Raw genomic sequence first — 22,577 nt, forward strand, 5'->3', positions numbered from 1 at the left:
TGGTTATAGGAGAAGGGGTATATAGTAGGATGTTGTGGTGAATTGGGTGTGGAGGGGTAGTTATACTAGTAGCCAAGGAGGGGCATCAGTGCAGGTATTGAATCATTGATTTAGAGTTGTTCTCGGCCATGGACGGCATTCATTCGTTCGCCGAACGAGCGGAGGCTGCCGATGCCTCCATAAATTCTCTCCTAGGGGACTCTTCATGACGGTTTGCTTCTAAGCGAGGTAGCATTCCGATTGGACCCATGCTGACATGAACCGATATGTCATGAGTTTTGATAAGATTGGATCCGGGCGGGTTGGAATAAGATACTAAACGTAGGGCTCCGCAATCCAGCTGTCCCCAATGTACTGCAGATCCGCCGAAGATCTTGGCCAGTAGCTACCCAGTACTACTAGTAGTATAAACCAGTGAACCATGTTTCGTGTCCAATCACCTCGTCTAAAAGTTCCAGAAATAAAGCACCAAACAAAACGAAGCCAGTCAATCAATCAATCAATAGAGCCATAACTACATTATCTCTTCAGGTACATTCCCAAACGGCGCGGTATGCAGTGTCAACGTACAGCACAGACGAAATAGCAAGCAGCAAGAATTATTTCCAGAGAACAGAAGCCCAACGCCAGACACATCAATCGCCAACGGAAAGACATGGATATCAATAGAGCGGTCCGAATGGTAGAAAATGACCAGTAACGCTATTGGGAATCGAGCTCAAGGTCTCGCAACATCGCCTCCATAAGATACAGAGGCAGAGCAAAGTCACAGGACATGAACTCCGAGCAAACAAACCACAGGCAATAAAGCGGATCGTGTACGGCGGGAACGATTCGTAGTACGCGATATAGACTTCAAGGAGGCCGGGTACCTCGCACCGCCAACCGAGATCGCAACAGCCATACCGTATCCATCACACTACACCGACAAAAGACCGCGCATAATTGCAATGACAACGATAATCCGATATGTTCAATGGATAGAGGCCCCATAAAAAAAAGAGAAGATCAGCATCGCAAAGGTATCCAAAAACGGTACGCCAGTTCCCCGTCTCTTGAGAAAAAGAAAATGTCAAAAAAAAATGCGATCAAAGCCCATTGTCATAACTCCTCTAATTAGCAGTGCCTTTCTGCCTTTTACCACCCACTCGAGGACTGGCTTTTACCGTCTTTGGTCCCGGGGCAACGGTGCCGTTGACCTCCGGAGCGCCGGTGTCATCGTTTTCCATCTTGACCGTACTTGCCCGGCGTCGTTTATGACTAACATTTGGGCTAGCACTAGCGCTCGTGCCCTGGCCGACATTTGGTTGCATTTGGCCCGGTGGCACCATACCTGGAGGGCCGGCAAGATGGCTTTGCGCCGGACTTGGATGAGCCGAACCGCCAAGATGAGGCGACCCTTGGGCACCCGGCAGGCCAAGATGTGCCATTGCTGGAGAAGCAAACTGGTTGGGCCCATTCATATTGGGGCCGCGCGGGTTCTGGCCAGGCTGCATAGCAGGATTCATCGGGGCTGGCATAAACCCGGGAGTGGGTGTTTGAGTCGGCAAGCTATTAACGAGGTTGCACAGCGCCTCAGGGGCCGAAAGTTGAGGGTTCTGCTGAGAGTATTGGAATAACAATTGCATTTGAGATATTGTTTCGGCGACCTATGGCGCATCTGTGATTAGCTATATCACCATAGAGACCACTTTCTAAAGACTTACCTCCAAGAAGCTCAGTACAGCGAAAGGTACACCATTGGCGGTCACCATAGACTCGGGTAAGGTAAAGGCAGGCTGTAGGGCCTGCTTCTGTTGAGCCCGCTTGCCCATATTCTTAGAGACTTTCGGACTTTGTTTTTGGTCGGCAGCCTCCAATGCTTGCAACTGGCTGCGAGGGAGGTACTCAGTATAACTCGAAATGTCGATATCAAGCATTTCAATTTTGTTGTTCATATCGAAGTGCGCCCTCAATTTCCCGCTACTAAAAATCTATTTCTAGGTTAGCGACCCAGGTATGATGGTCTTTGCGTGGAGGAACACACCTGTGTGTCGTTGACAAACCAATAAATGAACGAGGTTTTTGGACTTTCGACGATATGGCCTCCATTTGGCGAGTCCCTTTCCCGTGCATTTTCAACAATCATTTGAATGTGACGAATTCCGCTTGTGAATTGGGTTAGGTAGTAGCGTGCTAATGCAGGCGTTGCGATCTCGAACTGTTTAGAGCCGGTCTGCGGATTCCATACTCCTTGTCGCAAAACGCCAGAGGGCGAGTAGAATTTATCCACAAAAGACTGCCAGTATAACAAGTCGTACGCCTCGCCGCGGCTCTGTGAACAGTTAGCATTTGCTTTTCAGAGCTGTAATACAAGTATGCAAGTAGCACACACCGTGAAATTACTAAGCTGTTCTGCAAATGTATTAAGACATAGTATCGTGGCCCCTTTCATGTTCATCCGCTGCTGCATCATCATGGCATTTTGCTGTTGCTGGGCCTTCAATTGGGCCTCCTGGGCTGTCATCGGCGGTCCCTGCTGCTGCTGACCCTGTGGCTGTTGTTGCTGACCCTGTTGTTGACCCTGCTGAGGCTGTGGCTGCGGCTGCGACTGGGGCTGCTGTGGTTGCGTTGGTTGCTGTGGCTGTTGCTGCGCTTGTTGTTGTTGTTGCTGTTGCTGTTGCTGCTGGCCTTGCTGACCCGGTTGCTGGGACTGCGGTAATTGCTGTGGTGGCGGATTGGGCGTTGGCTGCGGCTGCTGAACGGCAGGCTGCTGTGGCGGCTGAGAGGCAGGTGGGTGTTGTTGAGGGGTGGGCTGCGGGGTGGCACTTCCCTGATGCGGCGGCGGCATCGGCTGCGGTTGAGGGGTAACACTTTGGGCATCATGTACATTTTGAGGTTGAGGAGCAGGGCGCTGCTGTGGAGTCTGCTGGCCAGGTTGTGGAGTCTGCTGTTGCACTTGCTGGGCCTGATGTGCTTGTTGAGCTTGCTGGGCCTGTTGAGCCTGTTGAGCCTGCTGAGCTTGCTGAGCTTGCTGAGCTTGCATAGCCAGGAAATGCTGCTGTTGTTGTATATTCTGCGGCTGTCCATGAGGCATCTGCTGAAGTTGCATTTGGGATATGACCGGACGCATCCCAGGATTCTGCATGGCTGCCAGCTGAGCGGCATTCAATGCCTGCGTACCATTCGGCATTGATACGGGAAGCCCACCATGCTGTTGCTGTTGTTGCTGTTGTTGCTGCTGAAAGAGCATCCGCTGTCTTAAGAGCTGTTGCTGCTGCTGCTGGTGCATGAGTTGAGGGTTATTGGCAACTACAGGGTAAAAACACATATCATTAGCCGTCAATCATTATCATGGTGTTTGGCCGGACCTTGTTCGGGAAAATCGGGGGTCCGAGGGTAAAGGGGAAAAAAAGAGGTAAAAACCTACACTGTTGCGCAAAGTGTGGTTGCTGGAACAGATGCGCTTGCGCTGGGTTCAGATGAGAGAGAGCATGAGCTTGTACAGGACCTCCAGGAGCGGTTGTTCCAGCACCTGGTGGCATCCCACCCATCATTGGTCCACCCTGAGTGACCTGAGGGCCTCCCGGAGCTGATACTCCGGGATGTACTTGCTGTACCATTCCGGCGCCGGGATGAGCATTTGGGTGCTGACCAGGGGCCAATGGGTGACCCGGGGGGATACCGGGATGCTGCGGGATCCCCTGATGGGCAGGAAATGGCTGCGCCATCATCATCGCTGTACAACGAAGTCGCCGATAACGGGACTCCTAGAAATCGATGGACAGGGGAAAGCGAAAGACGGCGAAGGGGGAGGGGAGGCGGGAAAAAGAATGTTCTAGAGAGCACGCTAGAGATTGAGAAGGGAGAGGTATTAAGATGAAAGGAGGGAATGCAGAAAAAAAATAATTAAAGATTGTCAAAATATCGACAGTTGGTGATGGAGGCGAGCGTCGGACTCGAAGCAAAGCGCGCTTGACGTGGAGGCACAACAGGCCGCTTTTAGCGTCGGAGCGGAGGCCAAGACGCAGCTGACGGGTGACTGAGCCTGCGTCTGGTATCGTCCAGAGCCAGACGAGCGCAGGAGCATGGATCGAACCCGGCCTAATCACCTCTGCCCGCCAGATCGGTTGGCCCCTAAAAATGTTCAATGTTAGTTGTCGGGGGCGGTCGGGGGAGGGTGGGAAAGTTGGGAGAACGGGTGTGGAAAGGGAAGACACGGGTAGGAAGATAGATAAGTAGAAATGGGTTTAGGGAGGCCGGAGGTGTGGAGGGGCTAAAGGGCCAACGAAAGAGCAGACGGCACCTGTCGCGATCGCCAGTTCAATCCCTCACCCAAGAAAATCCAATACGGTGGGCACGCAAACACCGCCACGAGTTGACCTGGAATAACGACGGAGCCCAACTGCCGTGAGTGGATCAAGGCAAGAACTAGGCTACGGGGGAACAAGAAAAAAAACAAAAAACAAAAAAATCAGAAGAAAGAAAGCGAGAGGCAAAAAAGCTGGGAAAAAGGGTCAGAGATTCATGGGCAGATCTGCTGGCCCTGAGGCTTTTCTTCGATTCTCAATCCAATCGTCCGGCGCGAATCATGCGAGACGCTAGTCCTCTTCGGGTATGTCTCACGTGAGATGATCCGCTGCGGGAAAAACTTTTTTGCCTCCTTTTATTTTTTTTTTCTATTTCTTTGTCGACGCAGTTTCTTCTGCGCGAATTTTTTTTTTTTCTTCTCTTCTTCTCCTATCCTTCCACCTGTCAAATCTCTTCCGACAAGGTTCAGAACAAGTTACAGATCGACCGCATGCTTTGTTCGAGAATGTCTGAGCACATGCAACGATCGCACTGTCATGCCTGACGTGGCCAATGGGCACGGATTTTGCTCGCCTTTCACAGCGGTCAATCGTACCACAGCTCGACTAACAAAACAAAGATCAGGTCATATTAGCTGATCCTTGCGCGGTATAATGAAGGTCAGTCTCTCCATCTTCCTCTCCCATTCTCTCTCCCCTTCTTCGAAGATGACAAACCACACCTTTCTTCTTTACTATCTCTGAATCGCCCCTGACGAGACATTCGGACCTTCCTTTCCCGGTTGGTCTGCTACTTGCCAGTATATTTTGTCTGAGATTCATCATATACTTTACACCGCTTCATTGACTTGACGTGGACTGTTCACTAACGGTTTTTGAGCAGAATACAGGTTCATTCTTGATTTCATCGTGCTAGACCATAAAGAGCAATATTCTAGAATAGCTGAGAAATACTTTGAACAATGCAAGATTTTCTTAAGGGATCAATTGACCGCTACCAAATGCCCAGTCCCTAGCCCTAGTAGACTTTAAATTTTGGTAAGCCACAATAGAGTTGGCGCATAAGAGGACCTTGACCCTTGGCAATCAAGGTACACCATTACCATTGATAAGTCCACGAAGAATTCTTGGGGCTAGAACTTCATCTCCCGAATATACCTAGTCGCCCTTATAACAAATTCACATAGGTGTAACAAATATTGGAAATTGCAGGCCTAAACAAAGAGAACCGCCGAAACTTCAAACCTTGACAGGAGTAAGAGATATAATGGAACAGACATAAGTTCAGGGCTGTTACCAATGATACAGCTCGGCTGAGCTGGCTGTTGCTGCTTTAAGCGTTTCCGTAAATTTGAAGTTGTTCAAAAGTCTAGCAAAAACGACCGTCACAGGTATATAGGATTACGATGTTATTAGGACTTAATATTACCGTGCCTCAAGGACGGGTCATGATGGGCTGGAAGAATCAATTAGGTAAATATTTCCATATCCTAACACATAAAACCCCTGGTATAGATATTGCGAAATACGAAGGGCGCATAAGGTGTATCTAATATGTATAACTACTACAGATCATTACATGAACCCCGAAACATCAACGGCTAAATGGGAATGGCGTTAGGAGAAAGGGCGATCGAAGGGCACTTTATTGTAGTCTCTAATGATCCCTGATGATCTAAAGACTATTAAGACTGGGGGTAGGGAGGCGTTATTGTAGATCTTGTAGATCACCCCGGCTCTTTCTAGACAGTACCAAGGGCTTTGTTTCAACAGCGTGGACACGCCCTCTATCGACTAATACCTTGAATACCAGACAGAGACAGTATCGAACATACGTTGAAACTAAGCATGCATATAATAGACGGCACAGTATGCTGCATTAATCAAAATTTAACTTGAGGGCGTACCTTGTGCTTAAAAGCCGACATTGACCAGAATGCCCAGTATATTCCACCAAGGAATCATTTCACCTATGCCTTGCAGGGTATATGAAACGTTAAGATGGAAATCACACTGTCTCTTGGACATACGGAATCGAACGTGGGGGAGTTCCAGGAAACTCAGGTAGATCTGAGAATGGGTTTTAGTACTAAACCTTGTTTTGGCTTATAAGTTTAAAATTCTGACTGTAAAGCAATACAAATCCTCGATGGTCTAACGGTCATGATTTCCGCTTGTCATCCCTTACAGGAACAAGCGCGGGAGACCTGGGTTCGACTCCCAGTCGGGGAGATTCCTTTTTTAGCTGTTTCTATAGCTCCTATTTATTCTTCCTTACACTTTTTGCCTCCTATGTCGAGACTACTGAAACCAAAGTAAAATTTAGGTGCTCAGTCACTCTCGGCCTGCTTGTTGCTTTGATGCTGAGCAGGCCCGATAATTCGCAACCCTAACGTGGCTCTTGAGAATTAATGGGTGTAGCGCAGGTTTCTACTTGATGTCAGGCGAGAGACAGCAGCAAGAGTAACTCGGCAAGCCTACGGGAGGGCAATTGGAGGACATCTCAAAAGCCTGGGTAGTATTTAATTTGAAGATGACCTGCTCAGTATCATATAGACTGCTATTACAGCGTCCATTGCCTGTTCTGAACGAGTAGAAAGTTCAATACTGTCAGGCAGGACCACAGGGAAGGCAGACAGGAATATTGAGCAGTTAAGGCTTGCCGTTCTAGTACATTGTCTCCTGGCGCAGTTTGGGCGATTGCAAGTGGAATGGGAGTGGATTGTACCATGTCATTAGCCTTTTGTCGAGCTCCTGAAACTTGTTGATCGAATCAATGCAACAGTGTTGCCCGTCATACGGCATACACAGTACACCAAGAATATCGCACATAATGAGGTATATTTTTATAATTCTGATAGTATTCTCAAGCCAGACATGTTAAGTCATGATGAATAATGCAGATATTATTCATTTTTATTATCTGCCAGCCAGCAATGGCCGAATATTCACCTCGATAATGTAGGGAATCAAACTTTTCTCATGGTTGGTGTATTAACTACATGTAATATTCAGGGACTCTGTATCAACTCGCATAGCTGGATCGATTATAACATATACCCTTACCGTTGTATGGTTCCACAACTGGCAGAGGTGGAAAGCTACCTTTCATCAGTCGAAAGGGTGGGTTACAGGGGCAGACATCAGGTAGACTGACTTCTACTTATCCTCCTCTAACAGGGCCAACCATTGTACTACACCTTTCCCATCAGTAATCAATGATATAGAATCTTCTGTGTGACAAAAGGTTCTAAGACCTCCAGGGCTCATTGCCACACCATCTCGGTCCCCTGTCTTCAACTTGAGTTACTCCATTTATGAATTTTTTTTATTACTACTGTGCATTGGCTATCGTTCCAAATTCGCCCTCTGTGCTGTGGGATAAGCGAGCTTAATAGGCAAAGAAACCGTCGACGAGCAGAATATGGATTGCACACAACGCTGCAAGCAGGGGTTGGAGTGTGTGCACCTCTAATATGCCCGCTAATTTCTATGTTGACTTCCATCGTATACATCAAGGTGAACCAGCAGTAAAATATTTCATCCCGGGAGGTATGTCGAGTATTCAGTCCTAGTGCCCTAGTTGGGTTCGTTTTAGTAACTGGTATAGAATCTGTTTGTTGCGTGCTGAAACTCGAACAACAACAACAACAACAACAACAACAAGCTTTATTATTAATATTTGGGTTTGACATAGAGTGCCACATGGAGGAAGTTTTGTTCTTCTTCGCGATGACCCTTATTATTTTATACTCTAGAAGCTCCTCTGTTAATTAAGGCCGGATCGCCATCGCGGAACTGTGAGCTACGGAGAGGGCAACAACGAGGAGGATACAGTTCAAATAATCAAAAACCGTAGCTTTACTACTAGAACAACAACTGCAATCTGGAAAAACCTTTTCCATCAAAGAGAAATAAAGGCCTAGAGACCCATTGAAATTATAAGAGCTCAAGGTCCTTCACCACATGGTTGCTACCCGTAAACTTTCTTGCTATATCTCTCAATAGCCTTTGCCACCCTCTCGGTCCAAAGATACCAAAGTTCTCGAAAAAGCTGTTGGAGACACGACATTGGGAGGTCACTCATCTAGACCTCCCTATTAGGGTATCCGCGGACATAATCTTGGGGAGTAACATTCCCTGGCGTTGGTAAGAGGGCTGGTCCAAGACACCCATCTATTACTATGTAATATAGTCACATCTGCCATCGATCTAGAGACGATGCCATCTAAAAAGTCACTAGAGAGGCATTCCATGATCGCACAATAATCTGTATATCACATGGATTGCAAACCTCGACTTACCTGAACTACATTTGTATGCTTGACCAGGGAAGGGATATGGCTATCAAGAAGCCGGCCATTTTATGAGGCCCAAATGATGGGTTTGACAGTCTTGTTAGAAGAATGGGTACGCGTAACTTTAAGTTAAATGACAAATACAATCTGATGGTGGCAGGTGCAGCATTCATGCCGGGGGAGGCAGATACTCCATCTAGAGCCACCATGGCCACGTAGACAGAACGTCACCATGACTGTTTTCTGAATAGTTCATTATCTAATAGGGCCTATATAACCCACATCTTGAAAGGTAGGTATACCAACAACCAAAAACCAAGGAGGGTGACTATTTATACAAAGCCATGGATAGCCAGCATTCATTGCAGCTATATTCCTTAGTACATAGTCACTCCTCCTTCTTCCATTGGCTGCCATCACGAAGATAATTAATTTGGTCATCAGTGCAATTGGAAATACAGGCCAGCATGTCGCTCAATTCCTTTCCAAATCATTGACTCTAGTCACATTTAAACCCAAGCACAGGGCATCATCTAAAACGTCTATTCATTGCGTCTAAGAGGGCAAATGTACTTCACTATATATTCAACTATCAGAAAACCCCTTCGCTCTTGTACTTAACATTACGATGGGAGAGACTTCAAATAACACCGTAGTAGGTAATTGGGCTCTATATATATCCGCCATCGCTGGGTAACACCGTAACACTCAGTTCCCTCAATGATGGGACCGATACAATACCTAGTGGCTCCGAGTAGTTGGATATCAATTTCTATTTGAGGAATTTACCGAAACACTTAAAAGTCCAAGACAGTACTGGGCAAATTCTTGGAGTCTGCGCAGACATACAGTTGTACGTCTTAGAATTAAGTAAAGAATAATAGAGCATTAGGGTTGCCATGACTAATCATCAATAACCGCCATATCTACGTACAGATCACATGATATCAAACTCCGGCGACCGCCCGAAAGGAGCAGTTATTGAACGATCGTTTCCCCCGACCACTCGATTGATACAACCATTTGCTGCCTGCCGTCGAAGCAGATCCAGCATCTATTAAACCCGGTGGCAAACATTGCCCTGGATGTATTCGTCAATGCAGCGAGGTAGGCTGCTTTCGTCTGTTGCACGACCCTGCCGATTTATTGCGCACCGCCGATATCCCGCAGTTGTCGGCTCGACTCCGCGTCGATTCCACCTTTCTCGAGGGTGGCAATCATCAGTGCCTTCAGACCCCGAAGATGCACGCGGTACCTCTCCGGCAAGTGTCACAAGTGATATTCCGACCATAAATTCCGAACAAACAGTACCCGGACATGATGCCTCGTCGATTACATCGTCCTCCGCAGAGCCCGCCGGGAAAAAGGAGTCGAGTCCCTATGGGTCGGCCGTGCGAAGAGCGTTGAGGAACAGAAAACCGCTTAAGGAATGGGCTGCGCCGACTGCAACTGTTCCTTCTTGGTTTTATGAGAGGAATACCGTGTTCAACGGAGGCGAAGACCACGCCGCCTCAGATCTTCCGCAACAAGTCAAGATAAGCAAACCGGAGCCGGAGAAGGTCAAGGAAACATCTGATGGCATGGCTCACGGTGGTAGTGGCAATGGAGAGCCGTCGGAATCCAGTGGTTTGCCCGACACCGGGGAGCGGTACGCTTTGACCGAGGCGTTGTGGGAGGAGCTATGCGCATCTGCGAAGGCGGGCTTACGACTACCCCCTGCAAAATATGCGAAAGAACCTTCGGCACGAAAGTCCCATCTCGTCCTTCAGTACCCTGGTGCAGATGGCATTTTGTTCCTAGATGCGGTTGTAAAAAGGCTAGCGCAGGAACTTGGTGCTGACGTGGTGACGCTCAATGCTCAAGATATTGCGCAACTATGCAGTGAACAGGACCTGGAGGATGTCGGCTCGACTTCACCTATTAGATCTCTTGGCTATGATGTATACCGTCCAACGGCTTCAGAGTCCTGGCATGACGACGGCATGGGTGAAGGAGATGATGAAGCTGAGGTTGAGATCTCTCCGCGCAGTCTGCGCTCCGGTCTGAAGGGTCCCAAGTTTATCACAATCGAGAGTTCCCGAGAGGCAGGCGACATTCCTCTTCCCGGTATACTTGGCTTGAAATCGTTAGTCTCTGCGTTCAACGGACCTGTAGATGGTTCGGCAGCATCATCAAACCCCACAGATCGAGCAGAGGACCGGCGGCTCAAACTGATCAACGAGCTCATTTCCTCCGCTAGCGGGCCAAATCGGAAGTCAGCCGCCGAGCTACCTTTGGACAAGCCTGCAGAATCTAAAAGCTCTGAAAACAAAACACCTGTCCGTGATGTGATTGTGCAGATCCAGGACTATGGAGAAATACAGGCTACTCGTGAAGGAGCTAGATTCATTTACTTATTGCAAAAAGCTATTCAAGACCATAGAAGGAATGGGTCTCGTGTTCTATTTGTTGGAACTGCATCGCAAGACGCCGCTTCAGAATCGGACGCATCAAGACTCATGCAAAATGCATTTGATGATCAATTCTCGCAAATGCTTGTCATAACTCCTGCCATGGGATTGGAAGCAGCAGAGAAAGTTTTCACGGATGATCGGAAAAAACGAACCTTGGATATCAACATCCGTCATATTCAGGATATGCTCCGGACAAGGCTGGAGGATTCTTCAGCCTTCGAAGACAACATATTCGGCAGCCGTGCTTGGCCACTTGATGCGTCCACCGTGAAAGAATCTGGACTTGAAGAGCGGTATTGGCCCTACAGCCAGGTGCATTGGGCCACAACACTTGCACTCGGGAGTCTTGGCTCCGACGAACTCTTTGGTTTCCAGCACATCCAGAAGGGAATCGAAATGATGCAGAGAACAGATCGCATTAAGAATGATTGGATGCAAGAGAAATCACCCAAAACGAAGCACACAGAGACTGGTAATGATCGGGAGCGGCTGTTGAGTTCATTACGCAAAACATGCAATTCCCATGAGAAGAAGTTGCTGAGTGGGGTTGTGGACGCCAAAAGCATACGTACTACGTTCTCTGATGTCCAGGTCCCTCCAGAGACCATCGATGCCCTGAAGACACTCACCTCGCTTTCTCTCATTCGCCCGGAAGCTTTTACCTATGGTGTTCTCGCTACGGATAAGATTCCCGGCTTACTACTGTACGGGCCTCCTGGCACCGGTAAGACTCTCCTTGCCAAAGCCGTAGCTCGCGAGAGTGGAGCCACTGTCCTCGAGGTTAGTGGTTCCGAGGTCTATGACATGTATGTCGGTGAGGGTGAGAAAAATGTCAAGGCTATCTTCACATTGGCCAAGAAGCTTAGCCCATGTGTTGTATTCATTGATGAAGCTGATGCTATCTTCTGCTCGCGGACCGGAGCCAGCAGTCGCACATCCCATCGGGAGCTCATCAACCAATTTTTGCGGGAATGGGACGGGATGAATGACCTGTCAGCTTTCATTATGGTTGCCACCAACCGACCCTTTGATCTTGATGATGCCGTTCTCCGGCGTCTCCCGAGACGACTGCTCGTGGACCTCCCCCTTGAACAAGATCGGCTAGCCATCCTAAAGATCCACCTGAAGGAAGAAAATCTCGATAGTTCTGTTGACCTCGCCGAGCTAGCTCGCCGCACTCAACTCTACTCTGGATCTGATTTGAAGAACCTTTCCGTCGCCGCGGCTCTAGCCTGCGTCCGGGAGGAGAATGACCTGGCGGCTCAGCACCAGGGCGACGAGCCCTACCAATACCCAGAAAGACGCACGCTGACCTGGAAGCATTTCGAGCGTGGAATGGAGGAGATCAGCGCCTCCATCAGCGAGGACATGTCGTCACTCTCGGCGATCCGCAAGTTCGACGAGCAGTATGGCGACCGCAAGAATCGGCGTAAGAAGAGCCTGGATGGGGATTCACGCCTGTTAGCACCGAGGAGGCTAGCTCCGATGCGGCACGCGTACGGACAAGACATGACTACAATATGGGAACATTTTAGAGGGATTGGTGTTCATTCTTGCGACAATAGGATTTGGGATCTCACGCGACGATTTGTATACTATTAGCGATATGATAAACCTGTATCAATACATACCATAGGCCGAAAAGTGACATATAATTTGTTGGATTGTATACTTAGTATAACCCTATCCTCGTCAGAATGAAGACCAACGGTGTGGCTGTTCCCAGGTGGTTCCCCAGCCCTATCAGATCTGCAGACAAAATCGGCGATGACATCGACGAGTAAATCTCCGCCTTTTTCGTCGACGAAATCATCACCCGACCAACTCTCTCTCCTCACCCCCTCTCGAGAGAGTCACTTCGCGGGGATCAAGAAGAGGGTCCTGAGAGAAAAGAGTCTTACAATCTACTACTTATTACTATTGGAATCACCATCTACAACCCAATATCCCTACACGAGCCATCTCATTTTCTCCTCACGCAACACTCCACACGACCTTTTACCCCTCACAAACACGGTCACCCGCTAAACCACCAACACAAACCTCCACACACATAAAAGTACCCCCCAAAATACATTAAAAATGGCCACCGAAGCCCGCGACTCCGCAATTCGCGAAGCAAAACTCTACGTCCGCGAAATCGTCCGCAACGACTGGACCTTCAAGCCCTCCACCGACGCGGGCGCACCTGCATCCGCAACCCCCACGCCACCGGAGCAAGAAGTCACAGCATGGCGACTGCGCACATACGACAGCTCCGCGTCGGAGCTGGAGCCGCTTTCTTCGCCTACGATTACCAGTCCGCCTAGCGGGTATGACTCTGCACAGATTGAGAGTCCTGTTTTGTCGCCGGCGGGGGACGAGAGGGCCGAGCGGAGGCGCAAGCGGCGCAGGCAGATGGAGGAGGAGATGCAATGGAATGAGGGGCTGAGGACTTGGGTGGAACGGCGGGATGCATGGACCTGCGCAAAATCGAGGGAGGAGATTGTTGCGAGGAGGCAGCTGAAGCAAGCGCAGGCTCAGGCGGAGGCGACTACCATTAACGAGGAGACACGCGACCAGGGTGCGTCTTCTGGGTCTGCCTTTTCGAGGCCGGCTTCGTCTTCTTCGCAGGATGAGGTGAATCTCGTGACGAGGACCGAGGCCTCACTTTCTGTTGCGGAGAAGGAGGAATCGGGTCCGTCGTCGGTATCTGCCCAGCCCCAGCATGGTGAAGATCAGAAGGAGTCTACTGAGACGGGGGCCACAGAGCCGGAGATTGCTCTGGTGGCAGATGATGCTATGGACATCGTCGCAAATGCAGCGACGCCCGCTCCTGCGCCCGCCACCGCTGCAGCCACCGCGACAGCCTCTAAAAAGGCTCACCAGGGTTCTGAAGACCCCTACGTACCCGTCGTACCCTCGCTGATCTCCGCCTCTAACCCTATTCGAGCCTCAATTACACCTTCTATGTACCCCTCCATCTACTCAAAGGTTGTCGTGCAGGGCCTAACCCCCACGGTCCCGATCAACCTGGCCGACGTTACGAAGGCAATGGTCCAAGGCTGGAAAGCAGACGGCCAATGGCCGCCCAAACCAGCTACCACCAATCTCGTGCTCCAAGATACCGCGACGGTGCCCAAGACCGCCGAGGACGGACAACCGTCATCTCCAGAATCAAAGAGAAGATCAGGTGTCGTCGGCGCGGTCCGCAAGGTACTACATTTCTCGGGGTTCCACCCGCACCCTTTCCATCGACGCTCAAGTCATAGCGCTCAAGGGGAAGTGAACGGTGCTGTGAGCACCGAGAATGCAGGGAAGAAGATTTGATGTCTCTGTCGATCTATTTTTCTTTTCTTTTCTTTTATTTTCTTTTCGCCTTTTACTATTGCCGTTATCTAGTTTATTTGCATGCTGTCATGCTATGGGCAACGACGTACTATCTCCCCACCTTTACTTTTCTTTTTTTGTGAATATCGACATCTATCAGTGTACTATCGATAATATCTGGGATATGTATGATTGACGTGACGTCAGAAGTATGATCCTACCCCTTCCTTGAATGTTCCTCTACGTGTATGTATATTGCGATTGATCTCCTTGCATAAACATCAAAGACGCATGTTTTGGACGCCATGCTTGACGAATGAAAGTGGTCATGAATCAATTCATTGTGAATGTGCTCCCTTCTATCCAATCAATCATACAAACAAACACTAAAGTACACATATGCGTGGTTCAGGCTATGAGTTCTGATATGATTTCGGTAGTTCATCAATTCCATCCAGCCCCAAGAACACCATGTGCAGACCGTACCAAGCAACCCACATACGCCTCTTATTAATAAAATGGGTCATAATTAGCCTCATTAGATAGTGGTGGATGTGGAATGCAAACTAATGGAACGTATCAAATGAGTCAAGAGCCCGTAGCGTATCCAAGAAATTTCCAGCAGCATCATCGAATATCGCCAAGGGGAAATTTTCCAAATTCGCAGCCATGGATGGCTCGAGGTTGACCTCCTGCGGTTGGTGGCAGCCACGTCGAGTGAAGTAGTATATGCCTTGGTGTCTGGACCAGCTCTCGTTGATGTAGGCCTGGAGTTCGCGCGTTGCGGAGATGCGGATCTCGTTGAAGAATTTTGGGGCGTTGGTAGGTGTGTTTTCGGGTGTGAAGATACTGGACGGGTGAGGGACGTTTTCGGGATCGGTTATGAGTAGCTGGTCATGTAGGAATGATGCGCTAAACAGTATGAGCTGGCGGAAAGCCTGTATCTGGGCTATGATGTTCTCGCCTGCGTCAGTGGCTCGATCAATGTAGCCCACGACCCGCAGGGATGATGTTATCATTTCAATGAAAGAAGCAACTGTGATTAATACTGGGGGTTCTTTGAGCAGGTTGATATTGTTGATGATGCTGTGCAGAGCATGATATGACGACTGGAAGACGGAGCTGAAAATACCCACGACTGATGCAACACAGCTCGTATCTGTGGTATCTATATGGAAGAGCAATTCTTTGAAAGTATGCGATATAGTCTGTATGATCGGTTGGCTCAGCAGCCATGCACCGGGGTTGCTGAAAGCCGTCTGAAGATAGGCTGGAAACACGGATTGCAACAGGGTAGCCCTCAGGGTTGGCCTAGCCGGATCTCCCACTTCGTAGGTATGCGCTATGGAAGTCTGCAACTGGTCGACAAGGTAGACCTGCTGACCATCTATAGCGGCTCGCTCCGATATGCCCTGGATGAACATGATCAGGGTTTTTGCGACCTTTTCAGATGAGAGCTTCGGCTCGTAACCCTTCAATCGTGCAACGATGTAAGTCGGATCGGTCGAAGGCAAAGGAAACGAGGTCGGGTCGGTAAAGAACGGGTCGATGGGACAGATATCCCTCGTATGCTGCTGTAAGAATCCGACAATCCGGTGGACAAAGTCCACATAAACCCCTTGTGCACTTGCTGCGCTGCTACCTAGCTCCTGGTAGTTTGCTTTCATTGAGGACATCATTGTCTGGATGAGTTCACGGTACTCTTGCTTTTCAGTCGAAAGTGCTTTACTTGCTGCAATCTCCAGGTCTTGGATGTGTGCGCGCATGTTTGACAGTAGACTTGATATCAAAGACAACCGACGTTGACTGAGTTCTTCTAGCGTAATTGAGTATCGGCCATGCTTTCTATCCACAGAGAAGGGTAAATTCTGCAACAAAGTATTGGTCGGATCGCAATTCAACAACGCTTCAGTCAAAGCGTGCTGGAATTTCAACATCGATACCCGCTCAACCAAGCTCGACAACCACATCCCCAGGACTTGCATCTTGCATTCAGACATGAATCGAGCATCTTTTTCAATGCAGCTTGCCAAGAACTTAGGTGTGAACTTTCTAGTTTGCACTGTCTTTCGAAGCACGGGCCAGGAATCACCGTCGTAAAGGCTCAGATAATTGTCCCAATGCCGGAGTCCATTTTTCACAAGCACTTGGGCGATAGAAGTCCAACAGTCGACAACACTTAGAAGGATTGCGTCTTCCGGGCAGTGGTCCTCACCAAAGCAATTAGATACCAGCTGGGATACTGCTGGGTGAAGGACTTTCTCCACGTATTCGATACCTTGAGGATGGGTTGCAGGAGAAAACTCATCACCGTACATTGCCTCGATGTCGGCCCAATCTCCATACTCTTGGCTATCTTCATCCACTAACACTGGTGGGTTTGCTGATCCAGTAGCAAAGACGGAGCTGCACTTGTGAACATAGGCCTTTAACATCTGCAGAGCTTCTGACACTGTAGTATTGACACGAGCAAGCCTAGGGTTGAAGAGCCCCAATACCATACCGATAGGTGATTTAGAAATCAGTCTGTGAGCGTGCTCCAGTGTTGGGGCTGATTGAATAGCGTTTTGTAAGCTACTCAGGGCAGTTTTCAGTAGAGACTCGATCTGTCTCTGATTCTGTGAAATCGTCCGTTCGATTAGCTGGTGAGAAAATTGATTGTCCTTTGTGTTTTGCGCTTCTATCTCCCTTCGAGCTAGCATATGCTGTTTGATGAATTCACTAACGAAGTAACTATGCCAATCAGCAAATGCTTCTAACCCAGATACATCCTCGTCCGTGGACAACTTGAAGCGCACAAGTCTAGCCCATGATCGAATACTGATATTGCAAGTTTCGCGGTGGGAGTTGGCAGGATGTACAAGGTTCTTTATCGCCTCTAATCGAGGTCGGCACCCATCCGGGACTGCGAAGTATAACGTGCAGAGCAGATCGTGGTGGTTTCTTAAAGCATCCAAATCTGCCTGGTGGATAGGCTGCTCTTTTGGGTATACCCGGCCGTGATTTGGCAATAGGCGCCAAGCGAAATTCCGCACTTTCTTCTTATCATATAGTTTGGACAGAAAGCGCAAGCCACTTGCGATGATCTTCAGAAAGATATGGAAGACTGGGTCACTCGGCGTGACGTCAATGGATGGGTTGTGGTCGAGCTCATCCAAAAATGAGGGAGACGTGTAGTTCTCTTCTTGTTTCAGATTATATAAGGTGTTCCTTGCAAAGAAATCGTAGAGCGTATCTAAGATTAGTTTGCAATCCCTCCACCCCCAACCATTAATAAGAAGGAAGCATCTGTGAAACAGAGTTCGGCAGTAAGTGTTGTAGGAGATAGAGACTGAAGTATTGGGCTCATAACTTTCCAAAACAGGGCACAGAAATTGTTTCACTAATTTCCAGTTGTTAGAAGTCCCTCTGAAGCGTGATCCAATTCGGGCGATTCCAAGAGCGTCAATTTCGCCCAACGGTAGGGTAGTTAATAGCCAATGCCACCTGGTTTCTAGGCAATCGATATTCTTCGTATTGCTCAAATCTCCAGCTGACAACAAAGAGTCGGCAACGAGCCCTTCAAAGCAGCACTTCAGCTTTTCCGTACCGTGTAATACCTGCTGAACAATGACGTAGGCCTCAACGGCTGGGTATTCCTCTCGGACCCCTTTCTCGCGTTGTTCGCACACCTTGTTATCTTCGAGGAATTTGCGAATATTGACTTTCCCTACTGAGCTCGAAATGGCTGTAAAGGCTTGTCTAGAAACTGACCTCACAAGTTCCAAGGCCTCTTCCGTTACGCTGTCATTGACGAGGGTATGACAAGCTATCTGATAGGTTAAGTTGGCGAATACGACATTATAAGAAGCAATTCTCGTACGATACTCTGTCCCTCGAGCTGTTTCCGAGACCAATGCGGTTACATTATCATTGATCTTGGAAATAAGCGCATGGGCTCTCGTTATAAAGCCTGTTCTGTCGATAGGGTCGATGAACGTCAGAGCTTCCGTAACGTACTTGACCAGGGTCCTGTAAATAATGTAGGTGCGATTGAGTGCGTTTTCAATGGCCGCCTCTGTGGACATCGTGCCACTCTTTTCCACTTCCTCAAGCATGGTATCAAATGCAATGCCAAGTTCAGAGGACACAGCATCATTCCAAGGTCCCCACCGAAAAGTTCGATCCAAAACATTCGCAGTAAAAATGCCAGTATCTTGGTCGAGATCACGCTTGCCGAGCTCAAGCGAGTGGTGAAATTCCCCACTTCCAATAAACGAAGATTCATGGAAAAAGGTTCCTAGGCCTAGAGGAGTGATACCAAAATCCGTAGAGTACGAGCGTTGAAAACCACTTAGTCCGTCCGAGACTCCTTTATTGGGGTCTGCATCTTCCCCTTGGACCCCAGAAGGGTCTTGATCTGCGGAGAGGATAAGTGGATCCGTATCTTCAGCGGTGCTAACATCCATTCTCATGGGAGTACGTTTCTTCAACTTCCGCTTGATTTGAACTGGACGCTTTGGGAGCGGTACGCTCACATCATTCGACTCGCGAGTGACGGTGCTTCCCCGCGCCTTAGCATGAACAGATGCTTGGCTACTGTCCACGAGAAATCGATTCAATATTATATTTCGGTCCACAGTCTCGGGTAAGCGTCTTTGCCTAGCATTTTGATTGAGTAGGGAAAGTGACCTTTGAAAGGATGGCGCTCGGGAAACATTAAGGCTCGCCATTTCTATCCCGACAGGTCTTGGATCGTTTCTTTTTAGAGAGGAAACGACAACGTTTCTCCGGACAAACCAGTTGTTGCCATTCTGAATACGCTGCATAGGCTTCTCCGAAGTGGGGAGCGCTGTAGCCGGTGGAGTTTCTGGATCCGGCATCTGACTCCGGGCGACGTTGATATCGTCCGGTCGTGTCGCTGGTCCAGTAATGATGGGGTGGTCTTTGTTTATTTCCCCAGATCCATGATTTCTGGGTCCAATTTTCTTGTTTGAAGAAAGATCCGCCAATGGTGGTCGCCTGGGGGCCTTTGCTTGAGGCTTGGGCAACTTCGACTGCCGAATACGCCCGGCGCGCCATTCGCGCAACGATGTGTTGGCATCTTCTGTGTCTAGAGCTGAGCTCATTTTGATGACTTTATTTAAAGGGCTTCGTCTGCCCTTATCCTGACGAGACCGTGCTTTGCGAGCAGCAACTCTGAGAAACTGTGGCTGCTCGTTTCGAGGCCGAGAAGCAACATCGGGGGCATCCAATATACCAAGCCTCGGAGAAGTGCGTGAGGGATATTTCTTGTTTTCGCGCTTGTAGATGGGATCCGTAAGCCTAGCTTGTTTCTTAAGGCGAAGCCGCTTAGGATGCCTGTCAGAACGAGCAAAATGGCTCTCAGGCCTTTGTCGTTTTTGGCCTCCCTTTTGGGTTCGAGGAGCTGAAGTTTCACGTGTTGCTGATGGAAACATGTAATCGATGCGGTTGTCTTCTGGAATGTCCTCGCCCATATCTTCCGCTAGGAAGGTGTCATCGAATCCAACCAAGTTGGCTAGTATCTGCCGCGCATTGTTTTGACCCCCATTGCCGTCATCTTCATCCGTATCACTACCATCAGAGTCAGCAAGATGTCTTAGTGATGCCAAATGTTCGACCGGGTGTGACGAAGTTGAGGGGCCAGTTCTCTTGGTTATCTTTTTAGCGACACCCTTGGCGTTTTCTGTCCTGGAATTCTTGTCGCGATTCCGCTGTGTAGAACTCAGCTGTGCATCCTTTTGTCTTTGTTGGTCTAACCGCAGCCACGAGGCCGGAAGTACACCTTTGATTCTACGTTGAAGTTCACGAACGTCCTCTTCAGGCTCCTCTCCTTCTTCATCCTCTCCATCATTCTCCGAGGCGGAATGACAATGTTGAGAGGCTGTCGACCGGACATCAACAGGCTCTCGATCAACGTCAGATCTGGACCCGTAGGCTATGGTAGTGGCACCTCGCCCTTCCCGCCTCGAGGCTGTGTTAGGTGTGTTTAACGTAGGAGGCGTGAACCCACGAGGGAACCGAAACTCAGTGGGATCCCATAGGGCCTGCGGGGAGGAGTTACTTCCAGAGCGTGGCGGACTGGGCAGTATGTCACGAGCCAAGCTACTGTTCAAGTTGATAGGAGGTGTACAGTTGTTTATTACCACTTTAGGCCGTGGCTGGTGCCGTAATGAGTTCCGATGATCGTCTGGCCTTGACACTTTACGCCTCTTAGGCCCTCTGATCTCGTTCTCAGATAGGTCCTGACGGAGCGAATGGGGTTGACTTCCATGATGATCTTGGGGTGCTCTTCCTGCAGAGGTAGAATTTCTTTCCGCGGGAGACGATGGAGCAAACTCGAAGTCCGCAGTAGGGCTGCTCGAAGGTGGCAGGGTGCTATCAAAGCTCTGACCTTGACCTTCAGCCGCCGCCTGCATTGTTTGCTGGTATTGAGCGGCGGGTACTGGTTTAATCCCTCTTGCCTTCATAAGTTTTTGGTATTTCGCATTCTCCAAAAGATATGGGTGCAACTGGATGGGATTGCGCTGCCGTAAGGACCTTCGTGATGGCTGAGACATCTCTCGCAGTATATCTTCTGGGATTTCGAGAGGAGGAAGCAACGCATCTAGGTTACTCTCTGCCGATAGATTATCTGTATTCTCTTGATCATGTTCATCACCTTCACCCAAAGCCAAAGAGTGGAGGGACGTCAGTGGTGAAGACAAAGGCGAAGGGTCGGAATTCTCGTTATGCTTCTGTTGCTCGCCAGTGTCTGGCACTTCTGAATGAAGGCCGACTGACCTCCAGGAAATCCGATGGTCCAGTTGTAGTTCGTCTGGTGAAGAGCTAGGTACGCTCCATATGTCTTCGCTTTGCTCTCTTAGCGGGGTAGACGGTGGGCTTGGTCTTGGTCTTGGAGTAGCGGATAGAGTCGGGGATGGATGCGACTTTCTCGTAGGCGTGGCATCCTCGCCATTGGGATCTTCTGACAACGGTCCTTCAGCGATATCCCTAGCTTCCTTGTCGGGCATCTCTTTAGACTTCGCTTCCTCATTTGCCTCGACAGGCACATTATCGAAATATGGACTTGTTGGGACAAGTCGGAAATCAACACTGTCGCCTTGGGGGCTATGGTGCTCCTCTTCCTTGGTGTCTTCATCCTGGGGGGACTGGGGAGTCGTATCGAGCGCATCGGGCGTCGGGGATGCTCCAAGCTCATCGTCACTACCATCGAGATCCTGATTCACCTCTCTCGGGCTGTCCAGCCCATCATCCTCGTCTGAGTCCGGTACAAACCCTCGTTCCCGCCATGATTCCATTTGTTTCCTTTGCGCTGATGGCCCATCTCCCTAATACCCCATTACTTCGTAGGCGTACGCCGAAAACAAGGGGTCTCCGTACCCCCAAATACTAATTGGAGATCAGATATCACCACTAATATAGGATATGTTTAAGGGATTAGTTTCCAGTAAGGGTGTGGCCAATTCAGAATTGCTTGGAAGTGGATGTTCGGGAAGACGCGTTGAAAGGGTGGGGAGACGCGACGGAAATTATTCATGGCGGAACTTTGGCGATTGATGCGGTAAAACTGTTAATGACTTCCTACTCTGGACATCCTCCTTGGCTTCCCGAGAAACGATCTTACTCAAAGCAAAGGAATAGTGCTAGACATTTTCCATTCCACAGTTTCCATCTGAGAGCAGTATGAGTCGAAACTGGATTCCGGCGCTTGTAGCCATTGGAGTGGGAGTCTTTTCAGGTTGGTACTGTTCAGAATGCAGAGAGCCAGAGTCGTCCACTAACTTCGCTCCTCCACTGCAGGCTATTACACCTTCCAACCTTTACTGAAGGATTTGCAGATGGAGAAAGCAGGCTCCCAGCGGTATGTCGCTTTACCTACCTTGAGGATAGTCCGCCCTTCGCCCCTTCCATGAACTGATACGATGCCGTTGGATATTTTCAGACTTGAACTAGGAGAGCGAACTCAAGCCCCTAACGGTGCTCAGACCCCTACTGCGAACATCAACGAAGGCTCAAACGCTCCAGTGACGCCAGATACAAAAACCACTCAGGCCGGAAATCCAAAGTAGATAGCAAGGGGGAATAGGTACTCAGTTCAGTGGCGCTTTCCTAATGCGATGCCCCCCAGGTACACAAATGACCTGTCAGAGCTCGTGCCAGCAGACCCCAATCTCAAATTTCTAAAATCGGCTCCCATGGAACGTATAGAGCGAGTGGAAAGAGGT

At 49.2% G+C, this 22,577-nt stretch overlaps 5 protein-coding genes across 5 annotated transcripts; 3 read left to right on the forward strand and 2 right to left on the reverse strand.

Moving 5' to 3' along the window:
- Nucleotides 1–1,112: 1,112 nt before the first annotated feature.
- On the reverse strand, nt 1,113–3,710 carry ABOM_010261 (LIM domain-binding protein; the record flags this gene model as incomplete). Its single annotated transcript, XM_022537389.1, has 5 exons — nt 1,113–1,649; nt 1,707–1,973; nt 2,027–2,314; nt 2,375–3,291; nt 3,410–3,710. The coding sequence occupies 5 exons, from the start codon at nt 3,708–3,710 to the stop codon at nt 1,113–1,115; spliced, it is 2,310 nt and encodes a 769-aa protein (XP_022385154.1).
- Nucleotides 3,711–9,684: 5,974 nt separating this feature from the next.
- On the forward strand, nt 9,685–12,642 carry ABOM_010262 (ATP-binding protein; the record flags this gene model as incomplete). Its single annotated transcript, XM_022537390.1, has 1 exon — nt 9,685–12,642. One exon carries the CDS (start codon nt 9,685–9,687, stop codon nt 12,640–12,642), a length of 2,958 nt encoding a protein of 985 aa, XP_022385151.1.
- A 480-nt stretch (nt 12,643–13,122) lies between these two features.
- ABOM_010263 (DUF4050 domain-containing protein) lies at nt 13,123–14,349 on the forward strand (the record flags this gene model as incomplete). The annotated part of the gene is made up of 1 exon (XM_022537391.1): nt 13,123–14,349. One exon carries the CDS (start codon nt 13,123–13,125, stop codon nt 14,347–14,349), a length of 1,227 nt encoding a protein of 408 aa, XP_022385152.1.
- Nucleotides 14,350–14,915: 566 nt separating this feature from the next.
- On the reverse strand, nt 14,916–21,650 carry ABOM_010264 (uncharacterized protein; the record flags this gene model as incomplete). Its single annotated transcript, XM_022537392.1, has 1 exon — nt 14,916–21,650. One exon carries the CDS (start codon nt 21,648–21,650, stop codon nt 14,916–14,918), a length of 6,735 nt encoding a protein of 2,244 aa, XP_022385157.1.
- Nucleotides 21,651–22,035: 385 nt separating this feature from the next.
- Nucleotides 22,036–22,421, forward strand: ABOM_010265 (uncharacterized protein; the record flags this gene model as incomplete). Its single annotated transcript, XM_022537393.1, has 3 exons — nt 22,036–22,090; nt 22,153–22,213; nt 22,295–22,421. 3 exons carry the CDS (start codon nt 22,036–22,038, stop codon nt 22,419–22,421), a joined length of 243 nt encoding a protein of 80 aa, XP_022385158.1.
- Nucleotides 22,422–22,577: the final 156 nt, after the last annotated feature.

The sequence above is a fragment of the Aspergillus bombycis genome, assembly GCF_001792695.1.
Source record: "Aspergillus bombycis strain NRRL26010 chromosome Unknown contig00112, whole genome shotgun sequence".
Classification (NCBI taxonomy): Eukaryota; Fungi; Ascomycota; class Eurotiomycetes; order Eurotiales; family Aspergillaceae; genus Aspergillus; species Aspergillus bombycis.